This window comes from Dromaius novaehollandiae, chromosome 6 (assembly GCF_036370855.1).
Source record: "Dromaius novaehollandiae isolate bDroNov1 chromosome 6, bDroNov1.hap1, whole genome shotgun sequence".
Taxonomy (NCBI): Eukaryota; Metazoa; Chordata; class Aves; order Casuariiformes; family Dromaiidae; genus Dromaius; species Dromaius novaehollandiae.
The window spans coordinates 23,715,697-23,740,221 of record NC_088103.1 but is presented as its reverse complement, the minus strand read 5'-3'; the positions used below and the strand labels follow the sequence as shown (position 1 = coordinate 23,740,221).

Here is a 24,525-nt window from a genome sequence, read left to right as displayed (position 1 = left end):
CCATTTCAAGTCTGAACTCATAATTCACTGAAAGTTAAAATTTCCAGCTCATGCAGAGCAGAAGTCTGTCTCTTTACAGACAAAAAAATGATGTAGGACATTACACGGCCTTTTGATACTCAGCTTGCTTCCAGAGCCAACTACCACCTCAACTTTTAAGACTTTGAATCCAATGAAGATCTGTTCACAATTTAGTCTGAGTTGTCTGGTAAAAGCATAGCTGACCAGAGTCACAAAAAGGTTCTGGTTACCGAAAAGGCCCAGGGGGACCCCGACTGTGGAACAGTTTGACCAAATACATAAGGGCAAAGTGACTATCAAAGGCTGCAGAGCGTGCTGTAACATTCGGCATTTGCAAAAACTCCCAGAATTACTGACAGTGGCACAGAACAACTACATCAGCATTAACCAAAAAGAAAAAAACCTACTAACAAAAGCAATTCAGAGAAAGTGTCCTAAAGATGGGAAAGGCAGTTAGGAGCAGCTGCTTAGTCCAGAAGAGACAAATTCATGCAAATCAGTTATCACTGAAGCTATTAAAAATGTTACACTGAAAGAAGTCCTGGATTAGATACAAATAAATGTCACTCCGGGACGCATTCAGCTTCTCTACCATTAGATGCCTGCCCTGTTTTCTGCACTTCCTACATCTGAAACAAACACCATCGGTTTCCTTTATATTCAATGGAAAGGCAAAAAACTACTTCAAGAATGTGATTCACCTCACCAAATATGGACATCTGCTTTAGGATGAAAAGAACTGTGCCCTAATATATCCTTAATATAAGGGAACATACAGTGACTAGATGAGATGTGGACACTTCAGTTGCAGATCTTTACGTACAGTCAGATGAGTCCAGCTCTCAAACATGACTAATTTAAACATTCTAAAAACCCTGACATGAATTTTCCCATGTCTTCTAAAGCACTGAATAGGGCCAGAGAGCTAATGTAAAGTCATTTGAATACGAAGCTCTTAAGACAAAAATAGACATTTATAAAATGTTCTGGGGTTCTTCTAGCCTTTTGAAGCAATCATAAAATTCCTCTCCTTTTCTAATTTGATCTCTATTACTTGAGGTTTATCAGAGCTAGGGCCTGTCATCCCACCGTTTCCTTTGAGGAATTTAAACGAAGTGATTGAAAATTTAAGAGTTAAGATCTGTTGAAGAGCTCTAAAAATCCACATGCAAACTCTGATTTTACTTCAGAAGTACTGCCAAGCAAATTAGCATTAATTAGGGACAAGCTGAAAGACCACCAAAATATCAGGCTAATGGAATCATCTGGAACCATAAGACCAAAACTGATCAAAGTAAAGCAAGTTGCTCAGTCATATAATCTAATGGTCCTGACACGTACGCCTCCCAACATGAACTGCTCAGAGGAATGCCATACTCCTAGAAAGTTTCTGATGCAAATGAAACGAAGAATGTGTGAGACTGGAGCAACAGCGAGGAAAGGGCTAGAAGCTGCGGTTGTAAGTTTTAGAAGAGACCAGAGGGCAAACAAGAACTGCAAAAAGCAGAGACGAAGGAAGGAGGGAAACACTGTCATTTCACTGCCCCTCTTTCCTGCCAGCCCAGCTCCCAAGGTAAGTGCTGAATAGGGAGGAAAATCACACACCAATAAATAAAAGCAGCAGTGACCCCCCTAAGCCTGGTGAGGACTACAACCTGTCAATATGTCATTTAACATGTAGAGCTTCATGTTCTACCCTCTTCCCCACTGTGGAAAACCTTCGTCTCCGAGGAGCCCTCCCAGAGCCCTTGTCTACTCCTGCGAGCGGGAATCCTGCGACAGGGGCGAGGGTGGGAACAGTCTCTGCTGCCTCTTGCTTTACAGGGAATGCGGAGGATAACCTCTTTCTCAAAAGCAGATGCTTCCAAAGGAAAAAGAAATCAGAATAATGCACTAGAGCTGGGAGAGAAAAGAAAAGACAAGACTAGTGCAGTATGGCATTCTGACCCCACCAAAAACCTAGATCATACCCCGTCATTCCCATCCCACATTCAAAACACCCCCTGGAGCCCCAAGAACAGCAATACGTAACTGTGGCATGACACCAGCACACAGCAGAGACCTGCATCAGCCCCATACATTGAAGAGAGGACAAAACTTGCCTCTCCATTTTGCCTTTCTTCGATTCTGGTCAAAGAAAAAAAAAAAAGTTGGTATCTAACCACAGTTAGTTTTACTGTTTAACTTCAAGATTTGTTTTTAATGAGGAAAATTATATTCACTTCATGCAAAGACAGCGTGCGGTATTTTAGGCTAAATTAAGGTATTAACATTTCGGCCCGAAAGCAGTTGCAAACACTGTTGATAATAAACATCTGCAACCCCAGCAGGTGGAACAGCTTCGGTTTCATACAGCTACAAACACATGTGAAGAGACAGGTATTTCTAAACATCGCGTTGGCATAGTTAATACATATGCAGGTGTTGGGTGAAGCTGTTCTTAGTCATTTTGCACTATTCATTCTACTCAACAAATTCAAAAGCAGACTGAGACTATATATAGAGATAGACCATAACCATCTCCCTCCTTGTTTGCAGAGCTTTTGAGGCTGCTTTAAAAAACAAGCAAACACCTATTCCCACTCCAGTGAGAACAGATCTTGTGACATTATCTGGTATAAACTACAAATATCTTGAGAAGGTCCAGGCTACATTTTACAAATATATCAACCACCTCACGCTCACTGGTAAATCAGTTATCTTAATAAAAATATTAGAGAAGGGAAGAATATGGTGGAGGATATCTTCCTGATGTAGAGGATTAATTCAACATTCACATCTAGAGATTTCTACTGCATTTTTAATAGGGCACATATAGATTGAGTCTAGTGATCTATATCATTTCCTTGCTGGATATTGGTTTATATTGAAAAACATCCCGAAACAGCAATTGCCAGAGGCCTGAGACTTTCAAATATTGCCAGGCAGAAAGGACAGTTAGGACTCTGACGTATGTACCATGGCAGATCTCCTGGTGACGAGACTTCGAGCGCCGGCGTCAGCGCGGAGGCCAGCGCCGAGCCGCACCAGCGCACCGTGCCGCGGGCCGGGCTGCCGCGGGCCGGGCAGCGCTTTGGCACAGGCACAGCAAAGCGCACAGCCTCATCTTTCTGCACTATGTTCAATTAACCAAAGCAACTGTATTCAGGAGAGTCACCGGGAATTTTACAGAGACAGCTAATACCACTCCGGGCCTTAAGAAAACAAGCTCCCAACATTAGGCTCGCACTAATTCTGCACTGTTCGAAGCCTGTCTTCACAGACGGCAGCACCCAAGACATATTTATGCTCAACCACGGAGACAGGAGAGGCAGCTAGAAAGGGAAAGACTGAACTCAAAGACCCTGGGCATCAGCGATAGCTACACAAAAGCTAGAGCAGCAGAGACGCGCGAGCAGGAGCGCCCGCCCCAATTCCTCGCCAAATCGGGGCAGAACCGATGCTCGTGCCTGATGCCAGCACCACAGACCACCCGCCGCTGCCTCGCTGCCTCACACCCACAGGCTCCACTGCAGCTGCCTGTTGAGCTGGAAATCTGATACACTGCAAAGGCTGCTGACAGCCAGGGGCTGTTCCCTCGTCTATAAAATATCCTGTAATAAATTACATTACAGACTGGGGAAAAGGATTCAGAAGAGAGAGGATTAAAGCACAACCTTATGAGAGCTAAATGAGACCAATTAAAAGAGATTTGCTACAAGTGCTGAGGGATTTTGACCTGAGCTGTAATCGGGGATGGATATGCATTCCTTTAAAACAGGAAAATGAGTGAGAGATCATGTGTAAACAACTCTGCCAATTAAAAAGAAACAGATTATCTTATCAGCACAGCTCTGCTCAGAGAATCACCGCATCTTCCAGATACACCACGGAGAGAGCCGAGATAGGCACTTAAACCTCCCAAACAAGGCCCAGCGCTGAGCAGACATGCTGTGGTTCAGGATGCAGAGAGAGAGGCCTCCTCTGCATTTGGATATTCTTTGCCCATTTTTCAGAAATAAGGGGATTATAAATGCTAACACAAAACTAGGCTCAGGCTTTCTTTTTTTTTTCTTTTTAACCAGGTCATCTGTATAAATGCTGATGGAGATCAGACTGCAGGTTAAGCATCACAACAGTAAAACATGCCTTACACAAAAGCCATGGAGCAGACAGCATCATTGCTGCAACTGCTGGATAAGGCTGAAAAACCACGCAGCTTTCCAGCATACCTGCTCATGTACTGATGAGCACTCGTGGGTATTACTCCACACCTTAAAACAGCGACTCTCAGCTTTCTTCGTATCGCCATCCCCATTTTGCTGTCAGAACGCCCCAGAACAACTCCTCCCTCACAGTCAGCAATACCGAAAGGCAATATTGGCCCCCTGATACCTGCTCCAACACCAGGTTTGAGAACCGACGCGTAGCAGCAAATTTCATTTCTGCGAGTGAAGTGAAAAATCTGATGCGGACAAATGTACCACTACTTCTGCTCTCTGCCCTTGCTCTGAAGCTCACTCTTATCTCCTTTGCAAATTTCTGGTACTTCCCTGTTCAAAATCATATACATACAAAAAAAAAAAAAACCCAACAGTTTTACAAAGGCTGAAAAATATCAAGGAGAAAACAAGACACATTAGGAAACTGTGTTAGAGAAGAAGCAACAAGGAGAATAACATGACATACTTAAGAAGGGAGCAAAAAATAAAAGGGAGGAATGAAAAAAAAGAGAAATTTGGGAAGAGGAAGAAAATTTAAAACAGAAAGTAGCAAGCATATACAACAATAACACTAAGAGATACGTACATGTTCACAACTGCTGACGGTGGAAAAGTTTTAGAGTATTTTATATTGTTTGCCAAATTCTAGCACAGAGTTTTTCCACTGGCTCAGATCTGGTCTAACAGAGTCAGGCTGCTTTCGGGATCAGCGTAGCTCTCAGAACAGCATAATCGCTTTTGTACGGTGTGAAGTATGAACTAATACACTAATACACATCTGTTTTCTCCCTTGGGTTGGATCAATAACCCTGGCACTACGAGGCCAGCTGCACCAAGCAGGCTGGCGCAGGGGCACCGCCAGAGCCAGCTCCAGCACCGGGCCCCAGAGCGGCACCGCAGGTGTCTCCGCACCGGTCTCCGGTCTGGGCTCGCTGCGAGGGCGGACGTGGCACAGCCCCGAGCTGGCGGGGCCACCAGCCTGACGCGTCCCCAGATGCACAGGAGCCACTGGGCCGCTGCGGAGTTTCTGGCTACCTGGTCCTTGAGCTATAGCACCCACATCCCACGGCACCCGTGCTGCCTGCAGGCTTCCGCCACCCAAGACGCCCCTGCCCGAGTGTCCTGGGTACCGGAGCTGACTGCACCCGACCTGAAAACTTCCTCGGGAGTTCCAGGTTTGCCTCTTTGCCATAAAAAGCAGAGTCGCCTCTCCCGAGGGGAAGGTACACCCGGTTAACGACTCTGAACGCTTCTCGGCGAGGTTTGTCACAAAGCAGCCCAGTGTGCGGCACCGTAACCGGAGGTTAAATTCGGATACGGGCCGTTCGCCCGCTTCTAATTCGAGCAACACAGAGTTTATTGACTCTCGCATCAGCAAACGAGGGACTCGCGCGTGATTTATCGCCGTACGGCTGCAGGCGCTTCACCAGCTCGGGGACGGGAGCGCTTCCCGCACCCCGCCGCCTCCCCCGGGCTACCGCCGCCCCCGAGCGCACAACTCGCAGCGGAGCCCGCTCGGGACGCCCCGCTCCGCCGCGGCCACGCGAGATCCGCCCCGCCCGGGGGACGCCGGGGCCGCTCGGCACCGCGCGGCCGCGGCCCGCGGTCCCCGCCGAGAGCGGCGCCGGGCCGGGCCGGACGCTCCCCGCGGCCTCCCGGCGCTGCCGAGACTCCCCAGGCCCGCGGCCGCCCCCGCCCCGCGCAGGAGCCCCGGGGCAGCGCCGCCGCCCGCCGCCCGCCCCCCGCTCCCTGCCGCTCACCTGCCGCAGCGGCCGCGCCGGGCGGGCAGGGCTCGGCTGCCGGCGGGCGTCCCCCGGCGCGGCGCGGACGGCTCAGGCCGGCCGCGGCCCGCCGGCTCCCGGCCGCTGGGTGCCGCTCCGGCCGCTGGGGGAGCCGCCGCCGCGCCGCCCGGCCGCCATCTTCCGCGCGGGGGACGGGCCGGCCGCGCGCCGCCCCGCCCCGCCCCGCCCGCCCGCGGCGAAGGGAGGGAGGTGTCGGGCGCGGCGCCGCTGTTGCCGTGGGGCCCTGGGGCAGCGCGGGCCGGCGGCGGGAGCGGCGCTGCCCCGTCACGCGTGATGGCGGCGGCCGCCGACAGCGCCTGTGCAGGCGCGGCCCTTTTGCGGGACGCGCGGCCTCGGCTGCGGGGAGGCGCCGCGGCCGCTTTAGGAAACGGGGAGGGAGAGGGGGGAGCCGGCGCGGCGTCTGGATCCGCGCGGCGGGAGCGTTTCTGTTCGGCGCGGCTGGGGGCGGGAGGCTGGCGGCTGCCGCGGGAGCGTTGCAGGGGGAAGGGGGAGGCGGCAGGTCACCGCACCTGCAGGGACCGTTACGGAAGGGACCCGGGGTGGCCAAAAGCGGGAAGAGCGGCCGTGGCGGGAGGGGGGTACGGAAAGGGGAAGCAAACGCTGGGGGAAGGAAGCCTCAGCCCGGCCCGGCCCGGCCCTGCTGCCACCGGCGGCCTGAGGATTGCTGGGCTTTGTGGATTACTTCCTCAAAACCCACAAGAAAGCTGTACAAAATACAAATTTGCCGTGCAGGACGCTGTTCCTCCACTGAAAAGCTGAAAATGCTTGTGTGCCTGAAACCTGAAGCGTTGTCCGCAGGTAAATCACGCAAGCGAAGCGCGGCAGCAAACCCGTGCGCAAGCCTATCGCAGCACAGCCCACAAGCAGGTCCCGCTTCGCGCCAGCAGCACCCCTGTCCTGTTCGAGGCAGCGGGGCCGCCGCGCTGCACCGCACCGCACCGCACCTGTGTGCTGCCGAAACACCCCGCGGCACCGCTGCGAGCACGCGACGGCAGAGCTGTAGAACAGACCCCGGCGCGTGCAGCGGCGTGTGCGCCGGGCTGAGCATCAGCTCCCGCCTGCAGCCCTGCCCAAGGCGGAGCGGCAGCCGGTACCCGATCTAGCATTAAAGTTAAGTTACCCTTTCTAAATCATCTGAAGAAAGTTGAACCAACTGAGTGAAGCTCTATCCGTTCAACACTTTGTATCATGCGCTTCTAGCATTTATGAGCCTGTATGATGTTGTGTGAAATTAGATTTACCATTTCAAACCACAGTTTGATATTCTGGTATAAAAACAGGTTTTTTAGTTGTTCCCTCTCTCCACCAACCCAACCAATCTCAAGTGACAGAAGTTACACCATGGGAAAAAAAAATCACTGAAGGGAGTGAATATATCATGCAAGTGTAACAGCAATGGCCTAAAATTCCATAAATCTGTAGTGAAAAGACCCCCCACAAAACATGCCCCATCTCTCCAAACCCTTCTCCTCAATCTTTTAACTAGGCAAGGCTGTAAAGCAGTTACAGACCTAGAGAGAGGGGGCCAGGTGTTGGGAGCACCAGTTGCCTCTGGACAACACTCCCGTGGGTACCGTGCGATATGCCCTGGATCTGTCGGCTCTGGACTGGTAGAATAGGAAACCGCAGAACTGAAGGCATCTGCCTTCCTCCTGCTTCCAGCACATCACAGCCTCTCAATCCTCCTGTTATCTCTGTGTTTCCAGCTACATCATATGTAGCCTCCTCTACTCATTTGCAATACACCTTTAAATCTCCCTTAAATTTCCACTCTTTTCTTCTGCCAACCTCCTTGCACTCCAAGGAGTGCACTGTTATTTCTTCCTTCCCCTCTTCCAGGCCATCATACTGCCCTGTGCCTATTTCGCTTGGCATGTGTCATTCCTGCTAACAATGCATTTCTCCAAAACAACTTTTTTCCTTGGTAATTGTTTTTAAAACTTCCCTGGATATTTAGTAAAAAATTAACTTACACTGAACATTTGTTTGCCCACTTCTATTGAGATTTTCATAGGTCAAGAAGCCTTTTTCATTCAAAAGGGGAGGGTCAAAGTGTGATGCTGTGTAAAAGGTTAAAAAAAAGTTTGTGTGGAAACTCAAGGGTTAATGAAATTTTTCTAGCTAGTATGGGAGATTTTTACTGATATTGTACATATACAGCAGATTAGGTGTTCACACTTGCTATTCTATTATGATAATTAAAATAATTTCAGCATTAATACTACTTTGGGATGAACAAGAGCTGCTTACAATTCTTAAAAGCAAGCATTTAAGACAGTCTGTCTCAAGGTTTGGGACTTTTCTGGGCAATAAAAATATCATGATATATCCAAAAAGATGAATTTCAACCAACATAAGTAGAACATGTCCTTCCTCTATAAGTAGCTTTTCCAGTTTATTTTAAACTTCTAACCACATAATAACAAATAAATCATGAAAAAAAATGCTTTCTGAAACAAGAGCAACCACAGAGTGGCTGCACTGCTGTAACTACTGGTATAACCTGTAAGATGTTCCAAGGTAAACAAAGCCTCCAATAACATAGCGTTAATTCCATTTTTGCAAGCTATCCACTGTTACTGTGAATGCTAGGCTTTTCCACAGAAACATGCACATAGAAATAATTTGTGACGAGATGGTAATTCATACCAACAAGTACTTGCCAAATCTCAACTCCGTCAATACATAGTGGTAAGATGAGTTAACAGAAACATTTTCTGTGAGTAAATGTCATCCTTCCCCTCCATCCATGGCTAATGAACCTGAATGAAATTTTATAAACTGTCACAGACGAGGGGCAACAACCTTTTTACTCTTTACCTATATGCTGGTGTTTTAGATTACCCCCTAATGATATAAGGAAATTTCAGAGTTAAGATTTTACTGACTTAATTTTTTAATTAAAAAATTAAAAACCTGCAGCCAGGTTGCCTTAAACCATGAGCATATGCATTTTTATTTTCTAAGACTTGTTAAGTATAAAGGAAATGGCTTGCTTACAGTTTTTCATACTACACACCTGTAAATTTCCATTTTTTACTGGCAGGCAGGCATTCCTCCAGGTGAGGAGCTCTCCGGCACTAAGGATCTCAAAGGAAAACTTCATAATCCTCCACTCAAGGCACTTTAACTGCCCCCAAGGACCACCCTTCCCAACGCTAAAATAAATTTCTCCCAAACACATCAGTCTGCAGTCCCAAAGCTTTCAAATTCTCAGGGAAAACTGGACTCTGCTGTGATGGGTAGCAGCAATGCCACCCAGCTGCTCTGCATCCCTGTTCATCAGCCCATCTCAGTGATCCCTACAGAGGTCGGTCTCATTATCTGCAGGTACAAATGGGAACTGAAACACAGAGTGCAGAAGCGGGTTGTCAGCAGTCATTCTGCAGAGCCATAGCAAAGCCAGAAACAGACTGCAAGTCTCCTGATCACTATTCAAATGCTCTATCCATTCATCTATGGCATCAGTTATAGCTAAATTAAGAGGTGATAGTTTTCACAATGGAATGGAAAGGATATCAAACATCTGAGGTCTAGCTCTGCTCGTACTTCTCCCCACCTCTCACAGGTACGCTACAGCGTAAAAGGATCCTGCCAACTTCCTTCACCAGCCCAGCAAGCAACAGCAAACCAATCCTAGTATAAAGGGAAATCTGAACTGGGCACAAACAAGAGCTACCATCCATCATAGCTCTCCCACACCGTAATCAACTTGTGTGCATGTGCTGGGGGAGAGGTGCGACTTAGAAAACCATGTTCAAATACTTCTCTTACATAGGAAGATAGCAAAAAGTGCAGCCCTGTACACAAAACATCTGCAGAATTGTCAGAGCTTGAAGCAAAGAGCACTAGGTTACTCCAGCTTCGAGCTTTGAGAGACTATGCCCCAATTAGACAGAGACCCTTCAGTAGCAGAGCCAGACTCCCTCAGTACAACACCCTGTCAGCAAGAAAACTTACTACAATGACCACATGCAACGCAGGGAGGATGAACAAGAACATACAGCTGAACACACGTCATTCGATGTCCAACAGGACAGCTGGCCGGGGCAGTGAGCAGAGCTTAGCGTTTACATAATTCCTTCATTCTTAACCCAGCTCAGAAGCGGGGAAGGGAAGTAGAGGTGAAGAAAGCTGTGGGGCTAATCACTGAAGAAGAACTTTAGATAAGAGATTTTTTTTTCCCCAAGGGCAATCATGAAGGAAAACAAATAACAGAATTAAAACAATACCCAGAAGCAACAATCATAAGGAGAAAAGCATGACTTGATGGCACTGCAGAGTCCATGTTCGTAAGACTACAAATTTGAGCCACATATGAAAGGGGAGTAAAAAAATGCATCTGATATTATTAGCAATAAAAATGATTAAAGCTGAATTTAATATACATAAGATAACAGTAGAGAGATATTTCATGCACTTTTAATTAGCCTTAGCAGCCCAGAGATGTTACATAGCACACACGTGGGTGATGCACAGTTCCAGGGGTGGGAATGCATTCAGATGCTTGACAGGATCATGTCATTTTGAGCGGCGGCAATGGGCAACTGCTACATCTAGAAAGAGACACTACCTTCTTCTGAAAGCACAGACTCTGTATTTCCAGCAGGACAAGCAGATTCTAACCAGACATGGCGTACTGGAAAATAACTTTCTGAAAACATCATAGCTTCAGACTCTCTAATACCTGAAGTATCAAGTTGCAGATCAGTGCCATTCCCAATCCCTACTGTTGGCTAAGACATAAGAAAACATAACATGGGAACTCTTTTTGGAACAGATTCTATTCAATCTGCACATTTTTCAGAGTCCCTGGCCAAGATGGACTGATAGACAAATTGCAAGTGGTAAAGGCACATACAGGATAACATAACAGGAACACCATCATCTTCTTACTAAAGGTACGTAAATCAAACACACACTGGAACCCTCTGAAAGGCCCCATATGTATGCTACATAAATATTCTTGACATAAGTGTTAGTCTGGCTATTGTGCTCTTAGTAACAGTGTTTAAATAACTCTGGTCCTTGCTAAAAGAGCTACTAAGAACATGAGAAATCTTCACTTACTTTACAGATACATTTTCCTAATGCACACTGGACCATATTGAAACATTTCTTCAGAAATCAAGATATGATTCACTGCTTCAGGAGAGCACTTACCTGATGAATGATGCTGCCCTGAATGCCAGAGATGCTAGCAGCACCTCTCTTTGCTATTGTAATAGCAGGAACTGTCTCTCCCGGCCGTGAACAGATCCTCTTCGCTCCTTAGTAAAGCAGGCTGTAAAACTCTACCTTACTTTTCCCTCCACAGACTAAGGACAATCTTCTTCTGGCTCCACCAGGCAGGTGAAGCAATCATCTCGTTAAGCAGTAGCAACTGACACCTATTTACTAGGTAATTGCTGCATTTAAAGGGGATTAAGCACACTGAACTCTCCTTCAGAGGAAAGGCAAGGCCACCCCTCCCCACCGGGCAGCTCCTCAGGTGCACCTGGGCTCACATCAGGATGGCTCAGCTAAGCAAAACACCTGCTGGAGGAGGAGGACAAATATTGGCTTCCTCCTCTCAGACTTGCACCATTATCAGTTCCCAAAACAGAAAGCATCTCCACACTGCAATCACAGCAGTAACCTGTGACCGTACCGGTGCCGACGCTGGGCTGCCACAACGCAGCTCCGTCACCCCGGGCGGCGGGAGATGAGCCGGTGGTGGCATCTTGCAACACCGCGCTGCCTGGCCCAGCGCGACAGAGCTCTGGGCAGAAAGCGAGCGCGTGCTGTGGGCTCACCATGGAGCATGGCCGCCCTTCGCAGAGCCGCCTGAACAGCACAAAGTTGGAAATACAAGAAAAACGCAAAAGCAGGGGAAGGCCTGAGCGGAACAAGATCTACTCAAGGGAGCATAACTGGAATGTTAATGACAATAGACAGTATAGAAACAAAAAAGGTTAAATCCAACTAACTTTGTCCTGCGTTTAGCACACTATGCTTACACAGCTAGACCATGCAAATTTGTACAAATCAGTGGCTTGATTAGTGCCTCTGCAGGAGCAACCAGAATAGAACATAAAACATGCTGGCTAACAAATAAAATAACCATGAACCAACCTGAATTCAAGACATTTAAATCAGGCAAACCCAAGGGCAGGACAGTTTCTCCCGCAAAGCGGTTGAAATCCTGGCAAGGAAAACAAAGAGCAAGAAAGGAAGGAACAACATAGTCTGTTCCAGTAGCCTAGCCTTTGGCAAGAAGCCACATTTCTCTATTATTCCCTGCTCATGTCAGGAAAATACCATAATGTTCATTTTAGGAGCTTCTACTGTCCCTTTGTTTTTATTAACACTACTATCTTTTCCTTTTAGGTATGCTACTGCTTATCTTTTTCTTTTCAGACATGAGATATTTTTTTTAAATCATGTGATCTACTGACACCAAAACAGCTTTGTGGAATGACTTTATCCCAGAAATGCCAATGCCACATTGTCCCATGGTTTAAGAGAAAAAGCATTACACTCAAATCTTTGCACTGTTTAAATGTTATTTTATTAAATATCTTCAGTTCAAGGTTTCATTGTAACAAAGCTATGAAGGTTCTACCAACATTCAGACCAAACAAACAAACACTAGCTAACTTTGTTTTAATTATTTCTATATCATGCAAAAATTCTGCATCAAATGCCTTCCATTTCCTGTTTAAAATGTGATATTTATAATATATATTATATAGATGCTTATATTAGCCCCATAAGAGAACATTAAGAATGCTAAAGGTGTACAGCTGTGTTTGATAATGGCCATACCAAGCTAAGGTTCTCATTAACTTAAAAGGAAACAAAACAAACAAAAAAAACCCAAAGAGAGTTTGTCTCCAAGACTGTGCAAAACCAAAAAACCCAACAGTTCTTTTTAAATTTACTCTGAAATATGCAGATACTTAATACAGAGGGTTTTCTTTTTAATCCTTAATAATCATCAGGTAAAGAGACAAGGAAGATCAGACCTAAAGAAGGCATGCATAATGGTTTGTATTTATCTTTTTAAAACTGCATAATTGTAATCTCCTGTTTGCTCTCTCTTCGTGGCTTTAAAAAAATCAGAATAAAATAGCAAGGCTTTTCACTTTTCCACTTTGCTCACTGGCTTAGTGCTGTCTTAAAAATGTTTTGAAATAATAAAATCTAGTGTTTGCCCCCTATGGACTCAGTCCCCACACTCCTCCCTGGGGTGGTAGAGGGAGGAAGAAAAGTGTATTTGTTCAGACAAACCCTGGGAAGCATGGATAGTCTTTTCCTTCATCTTGCGTTAGCTGCTCTAATCCTGGTGTGGGATAGCACCTCTCCAACAAAGGGAGCAGAGAGCTATATGGTGCAAAGTGACAGCTCCACTCTGTGCAACAGCTTTTCCTTTCTGCATTTTGTTAAATAAGGATTAAAATTCCAAATTAGCTTTCCTCTCTTCCATAGTCTGTAAAAAGGTTGCCTCACACTTAGTATGCTGTCAATGCAATCACTTCAATTCCCTGGAAAGATCAAAAAATGATTATGGGTAGAAAGAAATTCAGGTAAAAGCCCAACCCAACTTCTGTAAATAGTAAGTAAGCCTGTGCTTTCCCCTTTGGTCAAGACAAATCCTGTTACTGAAAGGGTCCATCAGAAAGGCTGTTTTCTTCTTGGGGCTAGGATCCATTCTTGGCAAGGTCAACAAAACAATTCCACATTCCCCACCTAATGAATAAAGGAAATGGACTCCCTTTCCAGCAAAGAATAGAAAGGAAGATGAATTGGCCCAAAGGACAAACATCAGATCATATGTGCTAATTCTCTTTCCCCTCTGCTGAATTCATGAGGTACCTCTAACACCCAGAGGCAACACCAGGAGGTGGCCTGGAATCCTTCGGCTACAGTTTGTTGAGGTTCTGATCTGATAGTTTTCTGTGTTACAACATCACTGTAAAAAATAGAAAAATTACCCAAAATAAACACTAGGAAACATGACACTTACAAACATCAGATGGGTTAGTGGTAGGGAGAAGCACCTGGCTGGGGTTGCTGGCTCCCACTACTATTTTAATCGGAGATCAAACAAATCAAACAGGAGGCCAGTAAACCCCTTTAATTCTATGGGTGCATATATTTCAGTATAAAAACACACGCTATTTATGCCTCATATAGGAGTGTATGTGCAAGTCTTCATGAAGAACATAACACTAAGTTTCTTGTCTGCTTCCTAAGGAACACGTGTTCTGCAGCACTGTGGATCCCAACTATGCTACTAGAAAGGAGAAAAGAGCAAAAAAAAAAAAAAAAAGAAAAAAGAAAAAAGAAAAAAAAAGAAAATCCCATACATGTACCCTCTTCCTTGAAATTCTCCACTCTTAACACAATGCCTTTTTTTTTTTTTTTTTGTTAAATTAAATAAGCTGGCTTCAAACATCTGTGTTTGGCCAGGTAGTGGCTGTTTCTAAAACCAGTATCTCTGAAGAGCAAGCTTCTATTTAAGTTATATTTACTTAAACCCATTTTTATTTATCCCTACTTTCACCTTTAGTTTTAAATCAACATCTCGTTTTGTTTGGTTTTTTAAAAAAAAGTCTGTTTTGGGATCCAGCAGCCGAGCAAACAGCTTTCCATAGCGTTCTTGCTGTGCAGAAGAAGAAACTCAGGCTGAAGTCAGTCTGCTGGGCAACAGGAAGAGAAGTGTCTTTACTCCCTCTTGAACCCCAATCTTCACAGTGGCTCCTCTGGGGTCTCCTCGCCACCTCTCACTGATTAATGTCACAGCACAGCCTGAATGCAATGTTAGCTTCCACCATGGCTTTGCGGACCACAGTTCAGCAACCCGCTGCTCAAGCCGCCTCCTCCTTGCTCTCCCTCTCTCTCTTTCTCTCTCCTTCACTTTTGCCTTCCCCCTCACTTCATTTCTGCAAGATGTTCCAGCTGCTGCCATTTTCTTAGCCCTGGGAGAGGGGGGCGTGTTGGATAATCTGTTATTTATTTAGCATTACTCCTGTTTTTTTGTTATTTTATACAAACAACATGTCTTTTTTTTAAGCTTTAAAAACACCTTCGTACAGCAGAAACAGACACGATGGATCCATGGAAAACAACAGAAAGGCAGCGCCCGGAGCATCAGATGCATGCAGGGTTTCGTGCATTTGGCTGCTGCCTGTTTGTAATTTGTATTTATTTATTTTTTTAACGTCAAAACAGACATGACTGTTGCTGTCACTCAGGCACTCCAGAGCTGCTTGCTAAGAAGATATTGCCCTCCAGCTGAGTATCTCCACAAGTTGCTGCAGTCAGGAAGATGTAGCATCCACCCAGAAAGGACAGGGGAGAACGGGATGAAAGATGGAAGGAAATAAAGCCAGAAGTTAGCTGTACACAATTAATAAAACAAGTTTTCCTGAAGATTAATTATAAGCCCTTCCTATCACAAAACAGATTAGGGCTGGTTAGGAGAGCCCCGAAAACAAGAGGAGCACACTTTCCCTTCTGGTTGGCTGCATATACCAATGAAAACAAATTACTTGCTAAAACAAATTACTTGCTTGACTGGACCAGATTGGGGTCCACCATCCAACAGTGCTATATCTCAGGAGTTGAAGTTTCCCAAGGGTGATCAAAGAATCTGTCCCTAAGGAACAGTTTGTGCCTCACTCCAAATTGGCTTTTGCCTTGATTAGGAGTATTTATTCTTTCTCTCTCTTTCTCTGTGAATGTATAAAGTCAGCAGTAATTTTGTCTCTGGAAGTTCTCAACATCTATACAGATACTGTCTTTCCTTCAGTTTTGCAAAGGTGTAGCCCCAGCAACAGCTTATAGCAAAGGCTCCTCCTGACTAATTTTGTGTCAAATAACAGGGTTTATTTTGATCAGTTTTAAGTTCATTTCTTTTCATGTTCATTATCATCTTCCCAGCATGAAAGAGTAGCCAAGATCTTCTGTGTAGCTTCTTTCTACCATTTCTTAGGTTTGCAAATCTTTTTCACAAACTATCTTAATTAGTCCTCTCTCCTTGATTCCTGCTCTCTCTCTACACCAAAGTTCTGATTATTCTCAGACTTCTTTTAAGGCTACAGTTTCCTCTTAAAATGACTTAGCCAAAACTGAACTCTTTCCATGTTTCTATTTAAGTATTATCATCCACTTCATTCCTTCTTCATCCTTATTCTTCTCTGCACTTAAACTGTTGCTCCAAAATGATTTGATGTGTTCAGATGGCTGAGCCCACTGAACACACTGCCCCTGCTCCTAATTGCACATGGTTACACTTCCTTTGACAACCTAAAAATGCACGCAAATACTTCAATTTAGTTTATGGGGTTTTTTTAAATGTTGTTTTAACCAACATTCTGTCCTTTGGAAACAGCTCCTACTCTGCAGTTTTCAGAAGCTCTCCAAAACGTACTGTCGGACAAGGTGCAGCGCTTCAGTAGCTGAGTCAAGGAAACATACCTCTTCTCTAGCAGCTAAGACTCTTCATTCCTAAGCTTCCTCAGAACTCCTAGGCATAGCCACTGAGTCGTACTGATCTTTAATTTATTAATTTGTTCTGCATCTTTTTCGAGACTTCACAGTAGACTACATCCAGGAGAGAAATCTCCCTCAACATCTTTTTGATGCAAACCAATGCAAATGTTATTTTTGTTTCCCCGCAAAGGCTTTATCCTTCTCAATACTTTACTCCCTGGAAATACAGCTGATTGACCAGCTCCCTTCAAAGCTTCCTCCTTCTGATGCACCCCAACTGGCTTTTGCTCTTCAAATTCCACCTGTGACCTCTCTGTGATTTGCTTGTGATGGTTCACATTCCTTTCTTTTGCCCTCAATAGGGCCAAATCCCTCACAATGCATAAGAGTAAAAACTGTTCTTAGCTTAGTCTTAAGTAGTACACAGGACTTAGACTCAAGTCGTAACTACACTTGAATCATTTATTGTGAAATGATCACAATAAAATAAGCTCATTTCCTAGGTGCATCAACACAAACAACTGATAAAACCTCTAAATTGTAAAAATTTTTGTGTTTGCTTTTAAATAGAAGATGACCAGTAAAAAGGTCTTAAGATTAGGGAACTTAAATCTGTAAAATTACTGTGACGTAACATTTCAGCATACAGTAGAAGGAGGTAGAAAGGCTTTGTACATCTAAGTAAGAGAAATGCGTAAGGCAATAAATAAACCAAAATGCCTAAATGGTGCGTTTCAAAAGTAAATGGAACCATACTGCTGTCCTTCAAGAACAGGAAATAATTTTTTGTTCATATCAAATTTTATAATTAAAGCTTCCTCCCATGCTGAATTGTGGCAAGCTACCTAGAGGATATTTTAAATCCTCTGATATTATTATTTCTTTAGATTTCTTTTCCTCTGTGTCTTCTCAACACTGTGCACTGAATAACACTTACTAATCACAAATTTGGTAGTAAAATTTGTATGAATAGATATCTACTCTTATGACATAGCAATTGTAGTGTATAGATTTTACGATATGTTTTCTAGAGTCTGACATTCTTAGAAAAATGTCTGTACTAAAGGACTGGAAAGGTGAATCCCTGACACCTGGGAAACAGCAAAGCTGTGTACCCCATGAGGTACTCGTCCCCTCTGCTCTGCAGGCCAGGATTAGCACTCTGTCCAAGCACAGAGCTGAGTATTTGAGAGGAAGCACTGCTGGTACAGGGGTAGCTGCCCTCAGGCACAGCTACCTGGTACATGACTGCAGTCCGTTGGGAATGGCAGATAATCCTACTGAATCCTTAAGACAGGAACTTAGGGAAAGGAACTCCTGCTGATTAGTGGGATTTTTTTTTAGCCTGCAGACAACTAAAATGTGTTTTTTCTCACAGCCAGCTAAACAGTCTCAAGCAGTCTGGGTGTGTGATACTGAACTCCCACATACAGCAGCCTCAGCTGTGCGTATGACAGACTCCTTCCCTGATGGTCCATACCCATGTTTGATCCTCACTGGAGAGGTGCTGCAGGGGCTCCAGAGCAGTGGTAGTGGACATTCAGCCACTTGCCATCACGGCGGTGCCAGACGCGGGTCTCTTCAGATTGCGTGGTGCGGGGCCGGCCCTGGCCATCGATGTACTGTGTCAGGCGGATATAGGCGATGCAGGCAGCATCTTCACCAATGACATGGACATGGGGGTTCAGGATGGTGGTGTGTATTGGCTTGCTGTTCTTCGACAGTACTAGCAGAACATGCAAAACCATCAGCTTCATTTTACCACTAAGAGAAGAAACACCTTCCCTGCCCCTCTGACACCTGTGTTCTACTCACCTCCAGCTGGCTTCTGGGACACAACAAAAATTGCTCTTGCAATTTTCCAGGCAAAATCCAAGCAATTCTTTCCCCTATCACCCGTCCTTCTCCTTCGGAATTAAGCCTTTATTATTCCCTAGAATCCCCTGGCCCCTTTGCTCGCATTTCTGCAAAGCATACTAGCCACTCTTTCAACATCAGGGATGTTGTTTCTTCAGTTATAGGAAAAGACCTTTTAATTACCAGAATATTGCTACAAAAGAGTCAATAATCAGGAAACCTTTTAGCTAGGCCTGCATTAAATATGAGCAGGCCCCAGAGAAGTGAAAAATCACTCCAAAACAGGCACTTCAGAGACACGATCTCTCTGCATACTTAGCACTAAGAATTGCCTACTAAGGACCTTGAACTAACCCCCCAAATAAAACAAACTTTAACTGGGATTTAACTTTTCAATTATGTCATCCTGTGGAGACATCCAGGAAGGGAGGCAACTACAGAGTGCACTCAACCCGTATCACTATAAATGACAGCATTTCTCCCAACTCTCCTGTCCCAGGCTAACAAGGTGACCCTTGTAGCCACATAAGGGGTTCATTAGGTGTTGGAGATCTGAACCAGTCCAGAGAGAACTCAAACTGAAGGCATGATAGTGATTTGTGCATGACTATCTTTATGTGTGACCATATTGCATGCCTATGCCAAACATACAGGCTGTTTCCATCAATACATGTTCATTTTTCCATTTCCATATCAGCAGGAAATTCAGTGCCTCAACCTTTTAAACCCCTTCATTCCATGCTCCCAAAATATTTGCACGAGGCAAATTGTACCTCTGTAGCGAAGGGAATTGGGGGTTAGAAATGAAACTGTTGCTAAAAAAGGCTTTGGAGAGAAAGCATGCTGGCTCTTACGAATGCCTCACGATGCACACAGAATCAAGCCCTTGCTGGTTTTCAGACAGCCTGCAAAGACAATGGCAGTTTTCCCCCCAAATGCCAAAGTTACGGTAAAAAAGAAGATGAGAGAAGGCTGTCGGTATTACCAAATCTACCCACTCACAGTTCTCAAAGTAAAATTTATGGAAATCCATTCCTTCAACAAGGTTCCCCAGTGCTTCAGGTTCAAATGAGGTCAAACCAGGATCACAGATTTTCCTGAAAAACAAAACAAAAACAACAAAAAACCCCACAGCCTTACAGCCTGCATTTAAACCCAAAGGCTACTTACACAGTGAAAAGCTGGTAAGGCATGTTACTTGCACCCTGTGTACGCCTAGCAATTTCCTTACTCTGAGGATTAAGTCCCTGGAGGACTGAGGCCTACTGCAGCAACACAGAACTGGTGCTAGCTGGAATTTCACATAAAACAAGCCTCTGTGTTTCTGGCATACAAACTGTTTTCGTTTCTTCCCTCTCTGCCCAATCTCACTGCTCTCCCCTCCCTTAAAAAAGGGTATTTTGCTTTTGTCACTCTTGCATCTTGATACCTGGCTACTACTTGAACCTCATATAAAGAGCTCAGCGACATGCCGACTACAACTGATGGAGGCTAAAAAGCACGATCCTTTCTACTGTGCATGGCCGTATGGCTCCTACTCTTACCCAGGAGCCAGTACATCACTTGTGCACAAACTGATAAACAACCTGTCAGAAGGCATCTACGCACTAACCAAGTGTACTTACGTATATGCCTCAAAGTCTCCGTTGTTGATGGCTTCTATCAGCTGCTCCGTTATCTTAATGATCTCTTGCTTACGCACTGTGGACAAGAAGAAAGAGCAATTTAACTGTGCATAAGACTTGAATGGGAATATGGGGCTAAGTGGGTGATTCCTACAAGCAATTTGCAGCACACCATTAGTCTGGATCTCATAGGATGCTGCTCCCTGCACTCTGGAGATGTGCAGTAATGACAGCCATCCATATGGGGGTAGGGGAACAGTGGTATGAAAAGGGAATGGTGACCCTACAATGCAGACAGAAGGGGAAATAAAGATACCTTATGCTGTTCAACTTTTTCTTCTTCTGGAAAGGTCTAGCTCAGTAACCAGGGCTGTATCCTGAATGACAGCTCTAGGTGCTTCTAGGGAGTCTGACCACCGAATATTGGTAAACCTACCAACTTGAAACACTTGTCTGGCAGCTGTAAGATGGGGAAACTCTTCATCGCAGTAGCAACACAAGAACAGCCACTGCACAGATCAAGCCAATTGGAAAAAGTCTCCCAACAACTCGCCTGTCACCATCAGCAATACACTAGATATTATGAGTGCTGCAAATAAGCAATTGGGACATGTAGGGATAACTTCTGCAAACTAGAAAGACAATTGAAGAAGGATGGCTGGCTGGACCAGCAGGTACACACTCTGTAGTACACACACTGTTCCTCAGGAAGCTAGCTTCTGCCAATCCCTATGGCGGACTTTTTTTGTGCTCTGACAGCACTACCATTAACTCAGCCTAGCTCACTGGACTTTGAGATGAACGAAGTCAGATAACTAGCCATCTATCGTGGATTCAATCCCTTTTTGGCCAGCCCCTCTCTACTCTTTTCTCTTTTTCCCCACAGCTGACAACCCAGGTCCCACTCAGACTTCAATTCATCTGGCCTAACTTAGGTGACATCTAAAATGTAGGTGTCTGAAACAGAATTAGTCACCTGACTGTCTCTCCTTTAGTTTCTGAAAAGAAGCAGGCATTTCTGGAAGTCTCATCTGAGATATCTCAGATGCCTATTATTAGGGGAATGATGTTTAAATCTGACCTACCATCTTTTAAATGTCCAAGTCAGGGAAGATGAATTCTACACCTGATGCCAGAAGATGCTAGAAGTTGCTACCCTCCCCCTTAAACTTCATCCATATGTATACTGCATCCCAACATTCAGAAGTACAGCTGAAGACCAACAAGAAGATAATCTCATCGGCTATGAAAGGTGTCTGCACTCATTCTGGAAATCCAGTAAGATATTTATACTGCCCAGGTAGCCACAGAAACATCTCAGAAGACAACTGGCTCATGATAGTAAGGGAGGTTTTGCCACTAGGGCTGTAACATCACATTTCTATACGCAGAATGATGTGTGCAGGGAATGGATCAAAAGGACACAATGGGTTTTGTCTACCATGAAAAGTGTTTTTACAAGCAAGTCATCTGGTGTTGTTTCCCCATGAAGCTACGCCTACACACTGGATCTCCCTCCCCACGCAGAGGGCACGTGAATGTGCACCACCTGGAAGAGAGTCCCTGGGAAAGGCTCGGTTTGGGCTGAGTGAGGAAATCTGCCGGCCACAGCGACCAAGTGCTAGCTCATCTCAAGGGGATTTGCATCCCCTTCCCAAATGTCCCTACACAGCAGCATTCACCCTGTATTTCAGCACAAGCCCATTCCATCAAACTGTGCCTCTCATTTTTACCGAGTGTCCCGAACTAGAACTGACGCACAGAAGGGGACCCATTTTTCCAAAGGGTGGAAAGCCACGGGATTGCACCCAGAAGGGTGAAATCACAGGGCTCCCTACCTGATGCTGTGGGAGGACACAGCAGGGCAGCGAGCGTGCCTCGGTGCGAACGGGGAAGTGTGACATCTGCCTCCTGACACGCTCACTGCTATGCCGCTGCCTTTCCGAGTGTCCCAGCAGGCAGCCCCAGGAGGGGGTTTCCTCTGCTGCTACCACGCGTGCAGACCCTCCAGCGAGGAGCCGCACGTATTTACACCACGGCACCTCCGGGCCCCTCAGCGACCCCGCAGCGGGTGCAGAGCGCTGAGGCGCTCCGCTGCGAGCCGCACGGGCAGGGCCCGCAGCCACGCTCGGCGCCCGCCTCCGCAGCGCGCCCGCCCGCGCCCCTCCGCGGCCCCGCGGCGCCCCCCGGCGGCCGCCGCCGCTCCCTGCAGCCGCTGCGCGGAGCTCCGCGCCCCCGCCCGCCGTCCCGGCCCCGCGGAGCCCGGCCGCCGGCAAGGCCCCGCCGCGCCCGTCACTAGCGCAGGGCAGCAGGTTAGCTCGGAGGGCACTTGGTCCCTTCTTGGAGAAACAAGCAGATAAAGGACGTAAAGATGGGGAAAAGGAGGGAAACAACAAAAAGTCTAAGGTAACTAGTATTAGTAGCACTACTGCACTACTGCTCCCCGGCTGCTAACTTACACGGTGCACTGTTAAGTACAAAGGGAACTACTGGAGTTAGCAAGGGCTCCGACCGAGCACGCTCTAACTCCAATGTCTGCCCTGGGCTGTCCCAGGCAAGAAGCTTCTCTTCACAAGACTGTGTAGCTGCAAAACAAATGTAAGCATTAAAATAATAAACAAACAAACCAACCAGAAAGCAAAATAAAAACCAACAAAGAAGTACAAACACACACAGCCCCCACCAGAAAGCAAAATAAAAACCAACAAAGAAGTACAAACACACACAGCCCCAGCCCCCCTCCGCACACAGAGACATCCACATCCCAGCAACCTCTGCCCACTTCACTGCCTCTGTCACATCAGCCGAGCTGGACACTGCTCAGAGGGGACCACTGTGGCACCTGGGCGGGAGACCCTTCGCACACAGTAGGAATCGCTGATGCTGTGGGAGGTGGTCTGAGGATGACCTAAAAGGTTGGTCAGAGCGGTGACAGAGCAGCACAAGGGCAAGCACGAGATACAAGTGAACGGGAAAGAAAGCAGTGCATCCGAATCACTGCAAATCTCAGCCCAGGGAGGTGCGGGGAGGGAGAATGCTGCCCCGCTTGGTAAAGTCGTGATTTGGCACTCCTCAGGGTACCGAAGCAGGGCCTTTCTATGAACAAGAGGAATGGGTTAATAAGAAAGCCATGATGGATGTTTCACAGCAAAAAGGGCTTAAGAGATCATATCCCTTCCAGTCTGGCTAGGCAAAACACCTTCCCCTTGTGCCCTACAAACTCAGCAGTTTGACATTCTTAGCACTACTTCAAAATTAAGTAACAGAGAGGCTCTGACTGCTGCATATGAGATACTAGAGCCGTGCGCGAGAAACCAGGGAGAGAAGACAAGAGAAGGAGACAGAAGAGGGCATTGCCTGTTCCTTCCTCATCACCATAATGATCTGAATAGATGAATCAAAATACTCTAGCTCACATTAAGGATACTTCCATTACATCTTTAAACAGTCAGAAAACTAGTCAGGTAGGGAGAAGGCTGGGAACTCCACCAAAGTTTTCTCCAATCTGCTACCTTTTCCTTACCCTTTCTCAAAGTTTCTCAGCCGCAGGCTCCTCTACAGAGGCAGCCAATTCAGGAAGGATCAGGCAGAAGGTACCATAATTGACAGACTAACCAAGGTCCCAATTAACTGAGACAGTGAGAGAGATATGTAAGGTAAAGCACACATCAGAGAGATGCCCTCAGAGCCAACATTATCTAAAGGTTTTCATTCAGAGCACCTAAGCAGACCAAGGAATGCTGAGGGGTCTTCCGGCAGCCACAGCCTCACTTCCTTGAAACAGTCTGCAAAAGTCATTCATTCTGTACTTCCCGAGCACCATCTGTATCTGGGGAGCTCGAAAGTTCTCGATCAAACAAGACTGAATACAGCCTCACAAACTGCCTCCAAAGTAGATCTGCACCATTGTCCCCATTTACAGAAAAGAAAACTAAGAGATGAAGTGACTTGCCTGAGACAACGCAAAAAGGCAGTCTCCCTGCAAAGAACTCCACACCTTACCCAGATGAAAGCAAGGGAATGAAATTAGCTAGGATGAGGTTGCTTTTTTTTCCCTTTTTTTTTTTTCAAAAGGGGAAGGAAAAGTCTGGAGAATTTCAGTGTGCAAGGAGGGGATTTTGCAGGAAGGGAGATGATTTCTTTTTATTCTGGAGTACTGGAAATGAAAAATCAACATTCTGGAAGGAAGCTGAGGAAGGGAAGGAGAAATGGGAAAGGTGGAGGGAGGGGTTGGAAAAAGATGCCGTGAAGCACTGCACCCCTGGACTTACTGGCTGAGAAACAGAGAGAAAGCTGGGACTGCATGGACTCAGTCTGTGTTTTGCTCTCACTGTGCCTCCGTCCTTCAAGCACTGAGCTGCCATCCCCGGTGGAGAGAGGGGGAGCTAGCATGGCAGGGAATTAAAACACAAACACAAACAAAACACGCAAGTTCAGTAAATAAAAAAAGAGAAAGGAAATAGAAGAACATTAAAGAAACCACAATGCTGGCCACAAAACATGCAGGAGTATCCTCCAGGGCAAAGCCAAGTAGACAGC

At 46.0% G+C, this 24,525-nt stretch overlaps 2 protein-coding genes across 34 annotated transcripts in view; both read right to left on the bottom strand.

Moving 5' to 3' along the window:
• The window catches only part of NDST2 (N-deacetylase and N-sulfotransferase 2), a 142,522-nt gene extending 136,331 nt beyond the window's left edge, over positions 1-6,191 (bottom strand). For all 19 annotated transcript variants that reach the window (XR_010389691.1, XR_010389693.1, XR_010389692.1 and 16 more), the window contains exon 1: positions 5,984-6,191. The gene's annotated coding sequence lies outside the window, so the exon portion shown is untranslated. The remainder of the gene's footprint in view (positions 1-5,983) is intronic.
• Positions 6,192-12,552: 6,361 nt separating this feature from the next.
• CAMK2G (calcium/calmodulin dependent protein kinase II gamma) overlaps positions 12,553-24,525 on the bottom strand; it is a 124,833-nt gene continuing 112,860 nt past the window's right edge. For 4 of the 15 annotated variants that reach the window (XM_064513842.1, XM_064513844.1, XM_064513843.1 and 1 more), the window contains 6 exons: positions 24,258-24,371; positions 22,446-22,571; positions 19,987-20,062; positions 19,364-19,458; positions 17,985-18,230; positions 12,553-15,324 (listed from right to left, as the gene is read on the bottom strand). In XM_064513842.1, the coding sequence (XP_064369912.1) occupies positions 17,998-18,230; positions 19,364-19,458; positions 19,987-20,062; positions 22,446-22,571; positions 24,258-24,371 (644 nt within the window). In that variant the 3' untranslated portion in view covers positions 12,553-15,324; positions 17,985-17,997. The remainder of the gene's footprint in view (positions 15,325-17,984; positions 18,231-19,363; positions 19,459-19,986; positions 20,063-22,445; positions 22,572-24,257; positions 24,372-24,525) is intronic. The other 11 variants (XM_064513847.1, XM_064513850.1, XM_064513848.1 and 8 more) reach the window with 3 other exon arrangements.